At 35.4% G+C, this 21,343-nt stretch overlaps 1 protein-coding gene across 1 annotated transcript in view; it reads left to right on the top strand.

Annotated features, from left to right (window-relative positions):
* The window catches only part of PHKG1 (phosphorylase kinase catalytic subunit gamma 1), a 258,717-nt gene that overhangs the window by 152,479 nt on the left and 84,895 nt on the right, over positions 1-21,343 (top strand). Inside the window, exon 3 of the mRNA XM_044054212.1 lies at positions 10,202-10,377. Coding sequence (XP_043910147.1) covers positions 10,202-10,377 — 176 coding nt within the window. The remainder of the gene's footprint in view (positions 1-10,201; positions 10,378-21,343) is intronic.

Below are 21,343 nucleotides of genomic sequence, written 5' to 3'. Positions count from 1 at the left end.
AAAGTACCCCTTACCTTCTTCATGAAGGTTTGGCATGTGTCCTTTGAAACTACTTGTCTGGGCTACACCAGTGTGCTTTTTTGTCTGGGCTACACCAGTGTGCTTTTTTGTCTGGGCTACACCAGTGTGCTTTTTTGTCTGGGCTACACCAGTGTGCTTTTTTGTCATTACCAGTTTGGTCATCCAGTTGCAGTTTACTTTTTTAAACATATTTGCAGATATATCAGTAAGTCCTACCACAATCTCAACTGCTTCTTTAGAAATTGCATGCAACTGTCACATTTGAAGTTTGCTGCACAGCATTGGTTGTTGTTGTTGTGTCTTTCAGTTAGGGGTCGCCACAGCGGAACTCCGGTCCGCTAATGTTTGGTAGTGGATTTTTACGTGCCGATTTACCAGCCCTGACACACAACCTTCAATGAAGGCACGCCCATTCACGCATGTCTCCACACAGAAGACGCTCTAGCTGAGAATCGAACGGGACAACGTCCTGCTGTGAGGCAACAACGCTACCGCAGCACCACTACCGCGGGACTTGGTATGAGTGAAAAATACCTAGTTTATGCTACAGTACCTTCTTATCTAGGTTTGTAACTTTCACTGCATTTTTAAACATTTATAAAAATTTCTCTGCTAACCACTAGTTGCTGCATGATGAGGTTATGAAGACAAATGTGTTATAACACTGTTTCTTGGAGGCTTTAAGTTAATCCCATGTGAACTGTGTCCTGCTGTCAGTCACAATATAGTTCAAGCAACTGTTTTCTCATCAATATTGCCTAAGGAACTGCAATAATTTTTTATGAAGTAATTGATTTTATGTGGACCACTTCAGAGCTCTTTGAATGTACTGACCATAATAGTGACCAACACTGAAGTGTAGTCCTGTTTATTTTTTAGACCTGCTTTCCTAGGCCTGAAACTTGAAACCAGTGCCTGGTGATCAATCAGCTTCATAAACATTCTTCAATATAGATCCTGGTGTAACTTACATACTCTACATAATAGGTTAAGGGCTTCTGGGTCATTCTGGGTATAGTTTCTTTCAGTATTTGTTAAAAAGCGTGATGCAAAAAGAATGGATCTTTATATACCATCCCCAGGAGCACATGTGGCATCACTGACCCTAACAACATACAGTCTGTCCTTGAGCCAGTTTGCAATCCATATTACCACATATGGATTGCTGTTTAAGACCCATCAGCTTATTAATAATTCTGTCATGTGGTATGATGTTACATACCTTTACCATATCTAAGTAGGTAGCATGAGCAGTGTGACCACTGCCTACTGCCTATGCAACGTTTTCAAAGAAGGATGCAAGATTTAGCAGGCATACCCTGACCTAAACATATCCAGATTGTTATGGGCCAGGCCTGATCAAATATTTAATGTCCTAGTTTATGGGGTTAGTGATGGTGCATTCCATGGCTTTACAGATAGGACTAGTAAGGATAATGGGTCTGTAGTTTTAGCCTTATGGAGGGGCATCACCACAGCAGTGTACCATAACTCAAGAATGGTTTACTATCAAAATCTTGAAATTTTAAACAAAATCCATTTGGACCCTCGAACGGTAATTCTGAATCACAAAATATCATTTAGGTGAAATGCCGAATCTGCTGAACAAATTCAGCAAATTCAACATTTTCGCAAACTATTGAACATGATGTCCATATAGGAGCTCGGGTAAGTGTAACTCCTACACTTCATATCACATTTTTGCAAGGGGCAACCCCTCCTGTGCCCCCCACACCCCCTGCTAACTATACCATATATTCTAACTTCGAGATCGCACTACAGTGAGGAAAGGGATGAATGTCCCAATCTGCACTGTACCACGATCTCTAGTCAATGGATCGAGTGCATATCAGCAAACGCTCAGTAGCATTCGCTGATATGAACTATTGAGCATGTAATGGTTCACAACATGGCAATCGGCCATCTGCCATCCGATATCCTGTCTGCAGAGAATCTGCATTTGGGATTTTGATTGTAAACCCACTAGAACATGCTCTGTAACAAGGCTTAGGATGAGCGCCTTAAAGAGGAGATCAGCAAGAGACTGCTCAACACTATTTATTAGGAAACCCAATATATTGTTGGGATCCAGTGGAGAGATGTTTTTGATCTTGGAGAGGGGTTTAAGGATATGATCCTTAGAGATGAAGGAGGCAAAAGTGATTCAGGGATGTTTGGACTGGGAATGATAGTTTCATGGGAGGAATTTGCAGCAAACTTATTTTCTAGTATGTTGGCTATATCATCTTCATCATTATCACCATCAACCCTTCCAACCCTTTTCCCATTTCCTACACAGGGTTGTGGTATCACATCATCTGCCACCATTCAGTCCCTTCTAAAAGTAACCATGGGGAACATACCTATCTTATCTCAATCAAAATTGCAGACATCAAACAATTCCAAGTTGTTGGCTATAATGCCCCTAATGGCTTTGATTCAATGCCACTCTCCTACCTTTTTTAATAGTCATGTTGGCAATACCACTCCTACTCATACTGTAGTAATTGCTTTCCATGGATTACTAAAGTCTCAGAGTACTTAAGTTTATTTTTATAATGACTATCAAACCAGCACAATGTAATCAATGCTGCATCTTTTTTATGACTTACATAAATACACCTCACTGTAGTCATCTTATAAGAATTAAAATAGACTGTATCGGATAATGCATGCCCATCAGTACAGACATACAGAGACTGAATCACAGATATAACTTCTACTCCAGTGGTGATAGTTGTACAATTTTTTTCTGCATATTATTGTGTAGCCTGGTAGAATAAGTTAATTATTGTTTATGCAAAGATACTGCCAAGTTTCAGTGGCTACCAGAGCATGAGGCTTAAAGGAAATAAGCCAAGTTTTAAAAATCAGGAATTTTGTTAATAGGCTCTTGATATTTAGTTATAACTATTCAAAGCCCATTATTTTAGATTATACAATGACCACCCATTAATATTCCAAAACGTGCACACTGATTGGTCAGCGTGCACGTTGTAAATCAGACTTATACTAATGGAAAAAGGTCCAGTCGTCTGGACTTTTTCCATTAGTATAAGTCTTTTTTTTTCTTACAGCAACGAAGAAAGCAAGATCTCCGTTGCTTTTTAGAAAGTGTCTCGCTCTGTTAAAGGAGTTTAACATAGTGAAACAGCTTTAAAAAATGCAACGGAGAAAGGAAGATCGTTGCTTTTTTTAAAGCTGTCTCACTATGGTAAACTCCTTTAACATAGCGAGACACTTTCTAAAAAGCAATGGAGATCTTGCTTCCACCCACAGCTCTGATGAACTGCGTAAGCATACGCATGCGCAGTACATCAGAACTCCTGCGGAAGGGCAGCAAGGAGGCATTATACAATGCCATTAAGAAAACTAAGTATTTTTTTTCTTAAATAATGTCATTATGTAATAGCAATAACCCACTTCTGGGTGTGGGTAATGCTGGATTTACCCTTGGTTGTCTTTGTTTGGCCACTCGGGCTTCACCCTCATGACCAAACCATGCCAACCATGGGTAAATCCAGCATTACCCACACCCAGGCATGGGTTATTGCTTAAATATTCTAACTCTGGGCATGATAAGCTGTTCTAGTTTTATTTTCAAGGTCTGGGCTTTATTCCTCATAAAGAATGTCAAGGGCAGTGAGGAACTACTCACAGCTTTAAGGGCTTTTCTCTGATATATTTGTTGATTGAAGAGAACTGTTGCTGTATTTGTTTTTGTTGTGTAGACAGGGACTACTTGTCAGAAGACATTGATATTTACCATGAGAATCTCCACTCCTATAGAAATTGCTAAAATCTGGCTTCAAAAATATTCAACATTATAGAACGACCCTCCATTAATATTCAGAAATGTGTACGCTGATTGGTCAGCATGCACATTGTAAATCAGAGTTATAGTAATGGAAAAAGGTCCGGTTGCCCACACTTTTTCCATTATTATAACTCTTTTTTTACAGCAACAGAGAACGCAAGATCTCCGTTGTTTCACACTGTCTCACTATGTTAAATGAGTTTAACATAGTGAGACAGCTTTAAAAAAAGCAACGGAGCATCTCTGTTGCTTTTTTTAAAGCTGTCTCACTATGTTAAACTCCTTTAACATAGCGAGACAGTTTGTAAAAAGCAATGGAGATCTTGCTTTCTCCGTTTTTTCAACTGTCTCACTATGTTAAATGGGTTTAACATAGCGAAACAGCTTTTAAAAAAGCAACGGAGATTCTCCGTTGCTTTTTTTAAAGCTGTCTCGCTATGTTAAACCCATTTAACATAGCAAAACAGTTTGTAAAAAGCAACAGAGATCTTGCTTTCTCCATTGCTTTTGCCCACAGCTCTGATGTACTGTGTAGGCATATACATGCGCAGTACATCAGAACTGCCGCAGAATACCAGACAGCTCGGAAGGGCAGCAAGGAGGCATTATATAATGCCATTATTTAAGAAAAGTAATTATTTTTTATCTTAAATAATGTCACTGTATAATAGCAATAACCCACTTCTGGGTGTGGGTAATGCTGGATTTACCCATTGTTGGCTTTGTTTGGCCACTCGGGCTTCGCCCTCGTGACCAAACCACACCAACCGTGGGTAAATCCAGCATTACCCACACCCAGGCGTGGGTTATTGCTATAGCATCTAACTGAATTCAGGTAATGCTTCCTTTTTAGCACTGTGCTATGTTACATAAACACATTAGCTTAATTTTCTTCTTTCCATCTGTGTATCACAGGATTTATGTGTATGCTATACATGTGACCTTTCAGTAATGACCTGTGCTGTTTGTTTTTAGCACAGTACAAATGATCTTTGCAGTGCTAACCATTTAAATAAGGGGAACCTTGTCCTCATCTGCATTGGTTTCTCTACAAGTGAGATAACCTTTAGTCTTAGATATTATCATTTCTGTAGCAAATAGCTATTGTGTCATTGAAGAATTTTTACATCACTTTTACTTTACAAGATCAAACAGAATAATTAGAGGCTAATGGGAACTTTGTTTCCAGAAAGTAATGCTATAAACAAGCACAACAATTAAGCCAAGTTGTGTGCACAAGATGATATTTCTTAGAAACTGCATTTGTGATACTAAAATTCTTTTCAGCATTTTTTCCCATGAGATAAACTGTTAATTGTTACATAGTTCACTTCCACCCAAATACTGCAACTGATAATAAAATGCAGCCTTTGCACAGAACAAAAATTGTATATTTTTAGAATCAGCTGCAAGCTCATGTTACTGTAAAACAAGAAAATTCCCATTAAAAGCTCGTTTTCTTCACATTTTGTATGTGCTGACCAGTGACACAATGCATCAGTCTACAGAAGAAAACACATTGTCCTTGTTATATTACGTGTGTGTCTTCTAGGAAAAGATGAGGGAGTAGCAGAGGCGAGTGCTAAAACCTGCAAGGTGATTTGCTACATTGCCTTGTTTTCCAATCTCATATAAATTCAGGCAGTGTTTTCAGGTTTAATTATTAAACATTACTAGAGGTTATGTGTTATAAAAGGCATTGTTCTAGATGCAAATTCAGAAGCAACTGACCTAGTCTGCAGACATAAGGCTATAAACGGAGCAGCCTATGGCCATCTGCAAATTACACAGATGCACAGTTGGTAGCAAATAACAGCAATTCAACAAAAAGTAAGTACTAATTAACTAAGTGCAGATAATTCTTACATTATTGTTTTCCATTTTAATTTCTGAGGAATAAATTATAAGATTATATTTACTTGTATTTAAGCCAGTTCTTATCCTCCCTGTATAGTGAAATCCAGGCTGCTTATGCATTGAGTGAAGTCACCTGATAGCAGTGATATGACAGCTCTGAAGAATGTGTTGCTTATTAGAAAGAGCGGTTTATTGGCTGACAAGTTATGAATTTTACTAAAATGTTAATGACCTTTAAGCACATTTTTTTTCTCGGATCATCTATGAAAACTTCAGAGTTGAGGAAATTGCTCTGAGACAAATAGTATGTAAGTGGATGATGCTGGAATCAAACCTCTGATCTATTCTGCCAAATTATCATCAGTCACAGCTATGTCAAGGATCTGCCTTCAGTACTTTGTTTTAGTTATTTGTTTATTTATTCATTCACTTGCTTTATCATATTTATATTCCAAGGTACTGCCCAAAAAACTGCAAATATTCATTTATTTTTCCTAGGTGAAGGGACCATACCTCTCAACCTCATAGCAGAAGAATTATGGGTAAAGCAAAAAATAATGGGGACCATACCTCTGAACCTCACAGCAGAAGAATTATGGGTAAAGCAAAAAATAATGGGGAGACAAAGACACAAAATCAGGGATAGATTTTAAATCTGAATCTTATGAACTTAGGCAGCAGATAGAATAAAAGATTTTGCATTAGCATGTATTTTCTGAATGATATGAAGTCTAACACTCAAATGTCTGTAATTATTTAGTGACTTAAACTCTCAGTGATTTGCCAGAAAACCACAAATTTTATGAGGAACAGAACAAAAATATGAGTCAGAAATCTGTACATTCTGCAAAAGTATGGACAGTTGAGAGGTAGACTAGGGACTGTAGGTGGACAGTGAGATACCATCTTACACATTGCCTCCGGGAGTGTAGTGAGCAACAGAAAAGCAGACAACTATACCGTGGGAAAGAAGGAACCACATGTGAAGAACTGAGAGAAAAAGGACAAATCTATACTATTGTTGGGAGAAGTCAGATTGTATTTTATCAATAATTCAGACGTAATATGTTACAAAGAACTACCTGATGCACACTAATGTTATTAAAAGGGGCGTTTTCACGTCCACACCTTTACCACACCCAAATGTGACTAAGATTTCTCCTGAGCTGCCACATATTTTCACTGGATAATGGCTTTGCATGTGAGAAGATATGCTCTCTCCTGCCACATGTAGTGGTAGTTTTACAGAAAATCATTTACATTCTGTTTAGCTTCCATTGGCACACAAGTGCAGGTGGAGAATGCACAGCTCACAAAAAATGAGGCTGCTTTTGTCACCATAATCCAGGCTGCTGGAATGGCAAGAGCCTAGACTGCCAGGTCATAAAAACTCAGACTATTGAAGTCAAAATAGCCTAGACTTTCCCTTTTATAAAAATACATGCTGCTGACAGGGTCACCAAAAACAGGGCTCCAGTACCATAAATATTCACAATGCCATAGTTCGAAAAACACAGGTTCATAAAAACCTGTGATGATTTCATTATAGTCTAGATTGGTTATGGCCATGAAACACAGGCTACTCAGGCCATAGGTCTCCAGTGTTGACATTTCTTTGAGCAGTTGTATGTCATGATTCAGATAATCAATTGTTGTATTGTTATTAGGTATGACTTTTTGCTTAATAAAATGTTATTGCTGATTCAACTAAATAATGCAGGGTGGTACTGTTGGCAGTATAATCAAGGCTGTTGTTCAGCCATAATCTGAAGGTTCTAGGAGATGTTTACAGACAAACAAACTGTTGTCATCTACATATTAAAATCATGAGCAGTACACAGCATTAGTTTCTGCATTTCTTTACCAACAGACTGGATTTTCGAGGGAGCAGAGGACATCAGGAAAAGGAAAACTAGAAGAGAGAAATGGCCCCTGGAGGCCATAGTGATGGTTATTTTCCCACTAGCCAACAATTTTCTTCCTCAGAATCAACTTTGTATACCACAAAACTTATTCTAGGTGGGAATGTTAGTCCTAACAGATGGAAAAGGATGGCAAATGTTTCAGGAATTATTACTGGCAAATAAAAGGATGTAAGCTTTAACACCGACAGGTAGTCGACAGTGAAGAGAGATAACAGAAAGAAGCCAAGGAAGGAGCCTAGATGTATAAAACACAGACAGAGAGGAGGGGATGCAGCATAGGGTCTACCTGGAAGCATTAACACTTACAGAAAACATTTTTTTAGAGGGAGGTCGATTAATTCAACAGCTAAAATTAAATACCTTTACTAGCCAAAGGTTAATGGCAACAACAACAGGGAAAACACCTGCTGTATGTTTGAAAAACAGCATCTATGACCTGTAATGAGAATTACATGGGCAGAATGCTGAAATAAATTGATAAACTGTATTTTTGAATGAGAGGATATTAGAAATCCTGAAAATAATTCACTAATTCTTATCTTTAGAGAAGAAGAAGTGTCAAAGGTGCTATTTCCATGGCTGGATAGTATTTTGGACAGGGATTATCCAGGCCACCTTTATGACAAAGCAGACTCATACTAAACAAGAAGGAAATGTTCTCTTTCTTACTTTCTGTTTGGAACATACTAAAATAAAAACTGTAATTCTGTATACAGCAACTAGAAGAAACAAGTTTTAGATTCTGATTAGCAGTGTAACAAATCTCAAATATGGTTCAGTAGATTTACTATATATTGCAAGAACATAATTTTCTTGCACCTCGCTGTTATGTTGTAGATCTAAAGGCAGCACAGATAGCTGCAGTTCATTTTATTTGGTTTAGCAAAGCAGATACACAAATGACAGACACAGAATATGGTGAAAGTTGGCTCTACATACATATAGGGGGGCTTACACAGTCATATATGGCTTTCAGCAGACATATAAATAAAGAACATGTGGTAGAACAGATTCAACAGATCAAAGAAGTCATCCTGGATAACAGCTCTTTTAAGAATCTTACATTTGGATTACTACTGAAAATAAAGGAGCTACTGACAGCAGAGTTGTTGCTACCTATTCTGGCACTCACTGCTGTCCCCTGGTCTGGTATCCCCCTCAACTGTAAGTTGCGGAGCAAAACCTAAAAAGTCTGCTCCTCAAAATTCTTGGACTTGAGGAGCACAAAAGGCTGCTACACATTGGCATTCATTTCTGAATGCTGGTACTGCACTGAAGACTGATTGTCATCTGCCTAGCACTTTGCATTCTGGGTGGCTGCCTCGTTCGTCCACCCTAGATATGCCTCTGACTTACAGGCTACTGGGTAATGGCAACATAATGAGGATCACGATGAATTCATGGACCATGGATTCATCTTTGACCAACAGTTGGCATGCAATCATGTTTTTAACTAATCATAAACCAATGATATTTTGTGCAGACAATAGCTTCCCAAAGCCAGTGTGTACCTTTCCTGATGCTGCAACCACAGATAGGCGTTTGGCTATCAGGTCTCATCTTTGAAAAGACAGAGTCATGAATATAGTTTGCAAGTGGAGCTTCCGGGTTGTTTATATTACTTATAAACATTTTTAAGGGCAATCTCATTTTAAACAGGTAGGCTGGCAGTGAGGCACACAGGCAGTACTTAATTAAACTATTCATACCTGGCTATGAACATATTTATAAACTCAAACAACAGCAGAGTAATGTGGGAAACCTGCTCTTTGGTGACTCCAGTTCAGCGATGCATAGAGCATTGTAACTTTGTTTTATTGAAGAAAGTAAAAAAGTAAGGTTCAAGGAATTTAGACTTTCCAGAGCTCAAAGAAAAGATAAATACGTAGACTTTGTGACATAAAAACAACTATTTCTCTTTCTCTAAGATTTACATAGCAGTTCCAAGGAAACAGCAAGGTGACAGCACAGCTACAAAATGTCTTAATCCTGTAAAATGAAATAATTATATTATATACCTATATTTTTTTAATTATTTTTTTGGTACATACTTAAAAGTATTACAATGTTTTAGCTTTACTGTTTCCACCAAATACTTTTGATCCAGAGGGTTTGCTTACTGTGTGATCTTGAGAAAGTTACTTAGACAGTGCTTTGAGGAAATTGGGCTATGCTCTTTAGTGGTCTAATGGACTACATGCCTAGTAATTGCATATTATTCCTTTGTTGTATTTTTTTTTTTGCTATGTCACATTAAAGAGTTTATGCATATATACGTCTGTCTGTTGATGAAAACTGGACTTGTCTGCCTCAGTTCATATTCATGGTTACTAGAATTTGAACAAATGAATAACTCAGATAAACTGGCACATTTCTATGTTTGTAGTTACAAAATAGAGCTGAGAAAACAGTTTCTAAACCCTTTTTTTACTAAATGGAAAAATAAGTCAGCTGTTGTTCCACACTAGAATTCACATATGTAGGTACATACAGAGAAGAGAAGGAAATCGAAGGAAAGGGAATAAAGCCATGCATGGTTTATATTCCAAACGTATTTATCTCCTGTATTGTTTTATTTCAGAGGTGTAAGCAGTGTAGTGCGTCGCTGTGTACACAAGGGAACAGGCAAGGAGTATGCTGTGAAAATAATAGACATTACAGGTGTCCACTTGACAGCAGATCAGATTGAAGAAATCCGAGAAGCAACTTACAAGGAAATTGATATCCTGAAAAAGGTTTCTGGACACCCTAATATCAGTGAGTAAACAAACTGTTTCAGTACTTTTATTATATGCATACATTATATTATATGTCCCCATACATAGTTTTAAATATACAGCTATTGATAAGGTTGACTTAGGACAGAGAGGTGGGCCATTTGATTTGTATTTAGAATACAAAGAGTTAAAATGGCAATTGAGAAGTAATGTTGCAGCACCCCCAGGGCTCAATGAAACTGTAACTATTAGTAGTGTTTTCACACTTAAGGCTAAACTGGCCTTATAAAGGTCTGGATAATTAAATGTGGTTTGACACTCTATGTAACAACTTTTGCAAGAAGTATTTGAGAAGTAGTCAGTTGTGTATTGTATTTCATTTGAAAAAATAGTTTAATTATCATGATATATTTTATATAAAAGAAGAATTTTAATTTTTTTTATAATTTAAGTTTTAATGAAAATGTTTTAATATATATATATATATATATATGTGTGTGTGTGTGTGTGTGTGTGTGTGTGTGTTTGTGAGTGGTGTGTGTATACATCTAATTCTCAGCATGGCTTTAGACCTTCCCATGGCACCACCACAGTACTACTCTCATTTATCAACATAGTCAATCACCATAGAAACAAGGGACTATTCGTATCCACCATATTCCTAGACTTATCTAAAGCCTTCAACATAGTAAACCATAGCATACTTCTTAAAACGCTATCTACCCTTAACATAAACTCTTCCACTATATCATGGTTTACTAACTACCTATCAGGCCGTCAGCAAGCAGTGCTATGGCAGGACCAATTGTCCTCCCGATTACCAGTATCCATAGGTGTCCCTCAAGGATCCATTCTTGGTCCTTTGCTGTGCTCCCTATTTACAAACCAGATAGCTGCATCCTCACTCTCTCCCACAGTAGTGCAATATGCAAATGACACCACCATTATATGTGCCGACCCTACAGTAAATGAACTACAAACCATAACTCAAAAGAACTTTGCATTAGCTGAAGTATGGTTCACCAACATCAAACTTCTTCTTAATCACAAAAAAACAACTTAATTCTCTTCGGCTCTGGTAGACTTCCTCATCTAAGCAGTGATTTCACCATAATCTCCAAAGATAACATCAAAATCACCCCAAAAACCCACACAAAACTGCTAGGGGTAGTAATCGATAATAACCTCAGATCTGACATTCACATAGTCCAAACAATCAAGAAAGTAAACAAAAAGCTTGGTCTCCTTTATAGAAGCAAAGAGTTCATGACCAAGAATACCAAATCCACAATTACAAGAACTCAGCTCTTATCCATCCTCCTTTATGCCTCCCCTATACTGACAAATCTTCGCCACACCGAACTTAACAAAATGGAATCTTGTTACAACAAGATTGCCAAGTTCACATCTGAAGTCTCTCATAGATCCCATCACTGCCTTACCCTCAAGCAGCTCAACTGCTGCTACTTAATCAACTCTCAACAGCACACAAACTTTACTACTTGCCTGACAAAACCCCAGCACTACAGTATCTAATTCAGCCCTACACAACCACCAGAACCTTAAGATCTAGTAACCAAAACCTTATAAATGTCATCAAACACAAAAATGATGCTGGTAAATCTCTCTTTGCCTGCACTATAGCCAGAATCTGGAACCAACTCCCAAACCACATAACTTCTACAACCTCTGCCTTCCAATTAAAAAAACACTCCTCAAAACCCACTATTCAAACAACTGGCTTTGCTCTTGTGACTCCCCAGGTTAAACTACACCACTGCACTGTTGCATGAATTCTCCTGCTAAGGATCACCTGTGTCTTCCTCTAGTTATCCAGGTATACCTGTTCTACCCCACCCTTAAGGGCTTTTCAGAATGAACTCCTATTAAAACTTTTGTACTTTTTTTTCAGTTACTGTACTACTTTTAATCTTATAATGTACTGCATATAATCCTTACAACAGAAATTGTTAAACTCTGCCTATTACATGCTGAAATGTAGTCTTGTAATGTACTGTATATATTCATTTCAGCAACAGGTTGTTAATATCTGCATATTGCATGCTGAAATGTATTCTTAGATGTAAGCTCAAATCCTCACTTATGTACTGTACTGTATTTGCAGCTTTTCTCCCCGGGCCTCCGCTGAAAATGGACCTGTATCCAGTCGGACTTTCCCAGTTATCAAATGTAAAATAAAATAAATAAATATACATATATACATTATTTTACATATAGTTAGCTGGCCAAGTAAGGGTTTTTTAAGGCTTAATTAAGTTAATTGGCTTGGTCATGTGGTGTTCATTAAAATGTATTAAAAGGTGGACTTGTGCATGTACTTTTGTTCTGAAGAAGTTAGATATACCACTGCCGAAAGCACTTAACTTTAAAATAAAGTGGTTCCTTTAGATAGCTCTGTCCATTATTTTTTTATTTTCTAGGTTTTAAAGTTGTTGTTTTCGGTATTCAGTGTTTAGTACTTTTATTATATATTTTTCTTCCTGTCGATTCACTATTGTTCGGATTAAGAACGTTTTCACTAAGATTTAAGCCTTCAGCATTTCCAAATGTATATATCAGTAAATATTCTTTTTTAAGGATCAGCTTCTTTTATTTATATTTCTTCATACAACTCAAATGCCACAGGAATTGTGCAAACTATACACACATATATGTGCAAACACACACACACACACACGCACATACACACACACACACACACACACACACACACACACACACACACACACATATACATAAGTAGCACCTCAGACTGATATAAACTCCTTTCTGAGAAGCTTCTGGTCAACAATGCTAAATCCCATTTCAAAAAAGGAGACAACAGTGGTTCTTGAGATATACAAGCAATAGTCAGTTTGCTTAGATAATTTGAACAGCCCATTATATGTGATCTTATTTCCATTGTTTATCACAAATCTTTCTATCTTTGAATCTCCCTTATTCTGCAGTCAATTGATATTCTATATGCAGCTTTTCAAATAAGCTGATCTACGTGATGCAGTACTCTTTCCTGGCACTAGGGGTCACTGCACAGCAATTAACTGTACCACACTCTCTGACCCAGGAAAGGACAGCAGTGCCTGTTAGTTCACCTCTTGCCTTTCACTATTTTTATATGAAAATGTAGACAGTAGTAGACAAGATAAGTATGTGTGCTAGTATTATGGCTGGTTAGCAATCTTGAAACAGTAGTATTGTTTTTTTACTATATTTATCAGTTAAATCAAATATAATATGGGATATACAAGTTTGATTGAATGCAATTCAGGATTCCTATTGTCTTCTTTATCCCAAAATATTGCAAGTGTATCCTCTTCTCTGAGTAGATCTATGTAGGTTAGACCTTCACTTTGTGTGTGTGTGTGTGGGGGGGGGGTGTTAATCTCAACACTGAAAACATATATGTTTCTTTAAATCAAATGCCTGCTAACTTAAAATCAGTAACAAAAAGCAGTTGTCATTCTTTTACATTAACAGGATTTTACATAATCACAAGAGTGGTTGATCTTAACATGGGTATGCTTCATGATTATTACAGTTTATTAAATGCTCAAATTATCTAATTGCATATCAGTTATTATTGCAATACAATGTTAATTATTGTGACTATCTCTCTACATGTTAACTTTATTTTCTTTATTTTCATTTCTTCTCCTTTTTATGTAAACAGAACACTTCCAGTTATATAATATACTAATGTAAACTACTGTAAATACCTACTACTATAATATTAGAAAGATGGAATATTAAAGGGATTCAGAGCACCAAAAAAAGGAAACATTATTTACATCTTCTATACAAATCCAAAGCAAACAACAGCTTTATTCAAAAAACACATATAATCCGTGACCAATGGATTTAGCCCATGAAGAAGTGGATAAAATATTATCAGTCATCAGGGAAGAACAGCAATAAAAGGAGTAGCAATACTAATTTCATTACTTTTATAGGTAAAATCATTGCTTTGGATTATAGTCCTCAAGGCAATTAGTGTTATGTATCCTGTATCCATTACAAAAGATATTTTATTTAATATTTATGTACCCTGTACTAGTCCATTGGATTTTACGTCAAAAACTTTAACATATTATTAAAATATAGAGATCTCTACAAAATAATGAGAGACAAATGGAATTCGGTTATAGATCCTTTTAAAGACAAATCAGGTGCACCCAACAATAAAGAGATTAATGCATTTCAATATATCCTCAATATGCAATTCCAACTGGATGTTTCTGACCTTATAAAATTTGAACCCCCACCCACAAATGAATACATTTACTTATTATACATCTACAGTATATATAAATCATGGTCAAGAATCAATTTCTTTTTAATCTCCAACACACTTCTAGAAAATGTTCTGAAGTTATAACAGAGCCCGGGACCATATCAGACCACTCAAAAATTTATTGCCATCTTAATATAGATAAAAACTCTACTAAGCAGTCACCCTCAAAGAAATGGACTTTGAATCATGAACTGCTAAAAAACCTGAAATAGCAACTAAAATAAACTCCTTTCTGAATGATTTTCTTCAAAATATCTCTACTGACAGTTCCAATATAGACATAAAATGGACAGCTTTTAAAGCTCAATTAAGTGGTTTCCTAGTTAGCAAGGCCACATTTTTTAAAGGAACAAAAGAAAGAGCAAGAGATAAAAAACAAACTCCATGATTTAGAACATGTACTAATTCAAAAATACAATTATGAAATAGAAATAAGATAAAACATTTAAATAAGGAATTAAATATGATCTATCTTTTTCAGCTACCTTCTTGGTACAAAAGTATAGTGATAGGAAAATATTCTGAATGGCTGCAGGGTCCCTCCAAATATTAAACTGTATTAACTGTTAATCAGAAGAATGTGCCGGTTATAAATGAAATAATTTTCAACAATACTCTATATAAAGGCACCTACAACATAATCTTAATATCTGTATTTATAGATCTTTATGAAAATAAATTATTTTAGAAGTAATAGAAAATTATTTAAATCATCTTAAATTTCCACAAGTAAATCAAGAACAGAAATCAATTTCTCTAACCAATTCTTATTTCTGAAATAAAAATTCTATTATCACTCTAAAAACATGAAAGCTCCTGTCCCTGATGGTTTTATCTCTGAATTTTATAAGAAATTTGTAGATCAACTATCAACATTTTTTCAATGTTATTTAATTTTATTAGCTCAAACTAAATAACAGATCTTTATTTAAACAGGGCAAAAATATATTAGTACCAAAAACCTTATCTTATAAACTGTAAACCTCCAATTATATCCCTGTTGCCTTAATAGAATTGGAAATAAAATATATGCTATGATCTTTGCCAAAAGATTAAAGTAAATACTTCCCTATATAATATCTCCTTTCCAGTCAGACTTTTTATTTAAAAGATAAAACTCAGACCAAACGATAATGTTTGAATCATTACAATTGCTAAATCTTAACCATATTTATGATCAATGGTGCCAAGTCTTTGATAAGAAAACACTGCCATGGCTTGAATTCCCTCACAGATTCTTTAATTGAAACAGTCTCATACAATTTAAAAGATTGAGCGCTTTCTTCCTTATGCCCAGGGATTTCATCAGAATCTATGTCTGTTAACAATTCCCCCCCTTATATACTCTTTAACAATGATGACATCACTCATTATCTAAATAATCATTAATTAGAGATGTTTAAAGTGCAACACACTTCAGTTTAAAAGCATTCTGTTATAAATATCATAAAACATTCTATTAAAATACATATCAAACCATTAAAAACACTTTTTGTTAACATACTGTCCTCCTTTTCCATTCCTACCCCTTAAATGAACTTTCACTTATGTTTCATTTCATAAACTCCGCTTTTTTATACAATAGAGGCTTTATTGATATAATTTCATTTAACCCTGGGGTTTGACTTGCTTGTAACTTAATTTGCTATCTTGTCTCTCTTTCTTCTATATGGCTTCTGTAGTCTCCACCCCTCGGGTTTTGAAACACTTTTTCTAAAATGCCAAATCTAAAATCTAATTATTGACAGTAGCAAAATTATTTCAACAGAGAGGGTATCCTACAAAAAGTATAGATGAATATGTTGGTTATGTAAGAAATGAATGGGGGAAAAATATAAGCCCCTATTAGGGAATTCAAGTGCTATAAAAGAAAGTAAAAATAAAAAAGAGGAAGAAAATAAAAAAATTGAAAAAGCTATGGTTGTCCCATATGGAAGTAAAGCATTTGAAGTGGAAAAAATTGTGAATAAAAACTGGGCTATTCTTAGGAATAACCCCAAGTTATGGAATATTGGGAGTTCTAAACCAAATTTTGTGTATAAGGTAGGTCCCAGTTTAAAAAAGACCTTTGAAATGGCTACAAAGAATAGGAGTAGGTATGGTACTACAAAATGTGGAAATTGTTCACAATGCAAGTACATTTACACAGAAGCGAATGTAACAATTAACAATTCATTAAAAACTGTAGTTAGATTTGAGAAAGGAAATTGTCAGACTTCAGGAGTGGTTTATTTGGCTATGTGTAAATCTTGTCCCAGTTTTTATGTAGGCAAAACAGAGAGAAGATTGGGGGACAGGATATATGAACACACATATCAAATATCTACTAAAAATGTCAATAATGCCCTATACAGGCATTCCATTATCTGCATGAATTGTAAAGATTTTAGATTTGACATTTTAGAAAAAGTGTTTCAAAACCCGAGGGGTGGAGACTACAGAAGCCATATAGAAGAAAGAGAGACAAGATGGCAAATTAAGTTACAAGCAAGTCAAACCCCAGGGTTAAATGAAATTATATCAATAAAGCCTCAATTGTATAAAAAAGTGGAGTTTATGAAATGAAACATAAGTGGAAGTACATTTAAGGGGTAGGAATGGAAAAGGAGGACAGTATGCTAACAAAAAGTGTTTTTAATGGCTTGATATGTATTTTAATAGAATGTTTTATGATATTTATAACAGGAGGTTTTTAAACTGAAGTGTGTTGCACTTTAAACATCTCTAATTAATGATTATTTAGATAATGAGTGATGTCATCATTGTTAAAGAGTATATAAGGGGGGGAATTATTAACACACATAGATTCTGATGAAATCCTGGGCATAGGGAAGAAAGCACTCAATCTTTTAAATTGTATAAGACTGTTTCAATAAAGGAGTCTGTGAGGGAATTCAAGCCGTGGCAGTGTTTTCTTACTGTAGACTGTGGACTTATACACTGTTGGGCTCATTTTGCATTCTTGGTGGACTTTAAGAGCCTGTTGTGCGGTATGGATTCCCTGGACGACATACCAACATTTTTTCCCCCATCAGAAGAGAGGAACTGAACCAAGTACAATCCGAGCTGGCAGTCATGAAGGGAGAGCTCACTAGGCTGATACAGCTCCTCACACAACCTGGAGAACAAAGTAAAAGTGTGTATTCTAAAAGTAAGCATCATTCGTCACCATTAAATGATGTCATTCAAAGTGAGACGAGAGGCGAACGGCCAGAAGGGGATAATGGCGAAGGCAAGGCGAATGCCAAAGAAAATGGAAATGAAAGCTTTTTTAAGAGCCTACAACAGCAGGGAGACTCAGTAATTTGTGATGACAGGGTGTCTGAAGCCAGGAGAATGGGGGCGAGACCGAAAGAAACTCTCCCTAAGGGCAGATATGATGGGAATTCGTTTTGTGGAAGTAACCAGGGTTACAGAGAGGAGCGGAATGTGTGTAGTAGTAATGGATATATACACACACCCCAGAGACATATGAGTAACTTTGAAAGTACTGTACCACAAAACAAAGACATTGGACATGGCAAGGGATTTGAACATCTTTTAACCAAACAATATGTGTTTTCAGACAAAGTTTTTGTAGATAAAACACAAAATTACATTAATGGTAAAAGTGACAAGCTTGAAGGGAATGTGAAAGACATGATTTTTAGTTTTGAGACAAAAATGTTTTTAATTAAGAAACTTCAATTAGCAAACGGATATCTATCAGAATGTGTTATGAAAAAAAATGTACCTAGGGGACTAAGGATTTATAAGTTCCCCTTTGGTTTAGACTATGATGACAACTTAATTTCTGAATTTGTAGAGATGTTTAATAGGTATGGGATAGAAATGATGGAAAAGATCATAAAAAATAATGACAAGAAGTTGAGTATACTTATAGGACATGCAGAAATATTAGAAAAATTAATAATGATCTTTTATTTTTAGAATATGAAGGCTTATATTACAGGAAAATGGACAATGTTGATTTTAAGTGCAATAGATTATTCGAAACAAAATGTAAGAAAATGCAAAGAGACCTGAATGAATATAAGGATAATAGGGCATATTTAATAAAACAAGACAAAAAAGGAAATGGAAATAGAGACTTAATAGGTAAGAATAGAAATGGATATAAAGGAAAACAAAGGTATGAGACAAAAGGAAAATCCTACAATAATGAACAACATAATAGAGAAAATTATGAACCTCAACCTTTTCAGTATCAACAAGAATGGGATGTGGGATTGGAAAAAGAAAGAGACCAGTGGGGAAGTGTATGGAACAAAAGGAACAGGAGCAAAAGGCAGAGATGGTAGAAAGTATTATTCAGAATGGAATAACATACAAAATGGAAGGATATCATATATACAATTATGCAGGGATAGAATTAAGTAAAGAACATTTTTATCTTTGTATGAAAGGTCTAACATTTGTACCTACAAAACGTTTTGATACACTGAAACAATTATAAAGTTAAAAATGTTTATAAGAAAACTAAATTTGGCCTATTTGTTTCATGATCAAACAAGAATTGAAAGAAGATTCAGCAGTACAGAACCTAGGAACAAAAGTGTATATAATTCACCATTAGATCCAACATTAAATATATTGGAAAAAGCCATAATGGAAGACATTTATAGGATGAAAAGTAAAGAACAATATGGACCTATGAGTAAAAATCTGAGTAGGAAAGAAAATGAAGTATTAAAATCACTAAATGAAGACAAGACTATTAGAGTGATGCGGCTGGACAAAGGGGGTGGAATGGTATTTTATGACACCTTAGAATACTCCCAAAAAATCTTTGAGATGTTGAATGATTCAAACACATACCAACCATCCTCGGTCAATGAAATAAATATTAGTCATAGAAGGATTGATTATTATTTAGAAGAATATCTTATAGAACAAACAATTACAGATGCATTATATAACTATTTAAAAGTAATGAAACCAAAAGTGGCTACTATATTTGGAATACCTAAGACACACGAAGGTTTGGAAAATTTAACTTTTAGACCCATTGTCGATGGACGTGGGTCGAAAACATACCCCTTTGGAGTAGTCATTGATAGATGGTTGAAACAGCAGGTAGTGAATGGGGAGCACATTCTTAAAGATTCGTGGGACTTTCTAGGAAGAATTCGGAAAGAGCTGTGGGATACAGAAATTATTTTCTTAACTATAGACGTAGTAGATTTGTTCACATCTATCCCAAAAAAAGAAGGGTTAGATTGGTTTCTAGACAGTCTCCACAGGAGTACCTTGCTAGGAAATGATAAAAAAGAGCTAATCATGGAATTTATGGAAATAGTCTTGGATAATAATTACATAATATTTGATGGAGAATACTACAGGCAGCACAAGGGGGTGGCTATGGGGGCTTCATGTGCCCCTATTTTCGCCAACCTTGTGCTGTTAGAGTGGGAGCAAAATAAAGTTTTTCAAAGTGACTTTTTTTAATATATGAGTTTATATGTTAGGTTCCTGGACGCTATTTTTATTTTGTGGAAAGGATCAGAGAATATAATAAAAGATTTGGTTCAATATTTAAATGAAAATACAGGATTTCTAAAATTTACATACGAATATGATAAGAAAGGGATAAAGTACTTAGACACATATATTGAGAAAGACAATAATTGTTTTAAATCTAAGGTGTATAGGAAGCCAACTTTTAGTAATTCTTATTTACAATATTCAAGTGACCACCCAGTAAGACAAACATAATAGTATTATAAAAGGACAATTAATAAGAATAGTGAGAATGACCTCTACGGAAGAAGATATAGAGGACAAATTATTGACAGTAGCAAAATTATTTCAAAAGAGAGGGTATCCTACAAAAAGTATAGATGAATATGTTGGTTATGTAAGAAATGAATGGGGGAAAAATATAAGCCCCTATTAGAGAATTCAAGTGTTATAAAAGAAAGTAAAAATAAAAAAGAGGAAGAAAATAAAAAAAATGAAAATGCTATGTTTGTCCCATATGGAAGTAAAGCATATGAAGTGGAAAAAATTGTGAATAAAAACTGGGCTATTTCTAGGAATAACCCCAAGTTATGGAATATTGGTGGTTCTAAACCAAATTTTGTGTATAATGTAGGTCCCAATTTAAAAAAGACCTATGAAATGGCTACAAAGAATAGGAGTAGGTATGGAACTACAAAATGTGGAAATTGTTCACAATGCAAGTACATTTACACAAAAGAGAATGTAACAATTAACAATTCATTAAAAACTGTAGTTAGATTTGAGAAAGGAAATTGTCAGACTTCAGGAGTGGTTTATTTGGCTATGTGTAAATCCTGTCCCAGGTTTTATGTAGGTAAAACAGAGAGAAGATTGAGGGACAGGATATATGAATACACATACCAAATATCTACTAAAAATGTCAATAATGCCCTATACAGGCATTCTATTATCTGGATGAATTGTAAAGATTTTAGATTTGGCATTTTAGAAAAAGTGGCAATGATAACAAGATGAGCCTTGGTTAGATGAAATGCTCCCAAACACTTAAAATATGTTTGGTTTATTTTAGAAAAAGTGTTTCAAAACCCGAGGGGTGGAGACTACAGAAGCCATAAAGAAGAAGGAGAGACAAGATGGCAAATTAAGTTACAAGCAAGTCAAACCCCAGGGTTAAATGAAATTATATCAATAAAGCCTCTATTGTATAAAAAAGTGGAGTTTATGAAATGAA

Source organism: Protopterus annectens, chromosome 13.part0 (assembly GCF_019279795.1).
Source record: "Protopterus annectens isolate FY-2018-M chromosome 13.part0, PAN1.0, whole genome shotgun sequence".
Taxonomy (NCBI): Eukaryota; Metazoa; Chordata; order Ceratodontiformes; family Protopteridae; genus Protopterus; species Protopterus annectens.
Note: the sequence above shows the minus strand (reverse complement) of the source record. Positions and strands in the feature narration are given on the sequence as shown.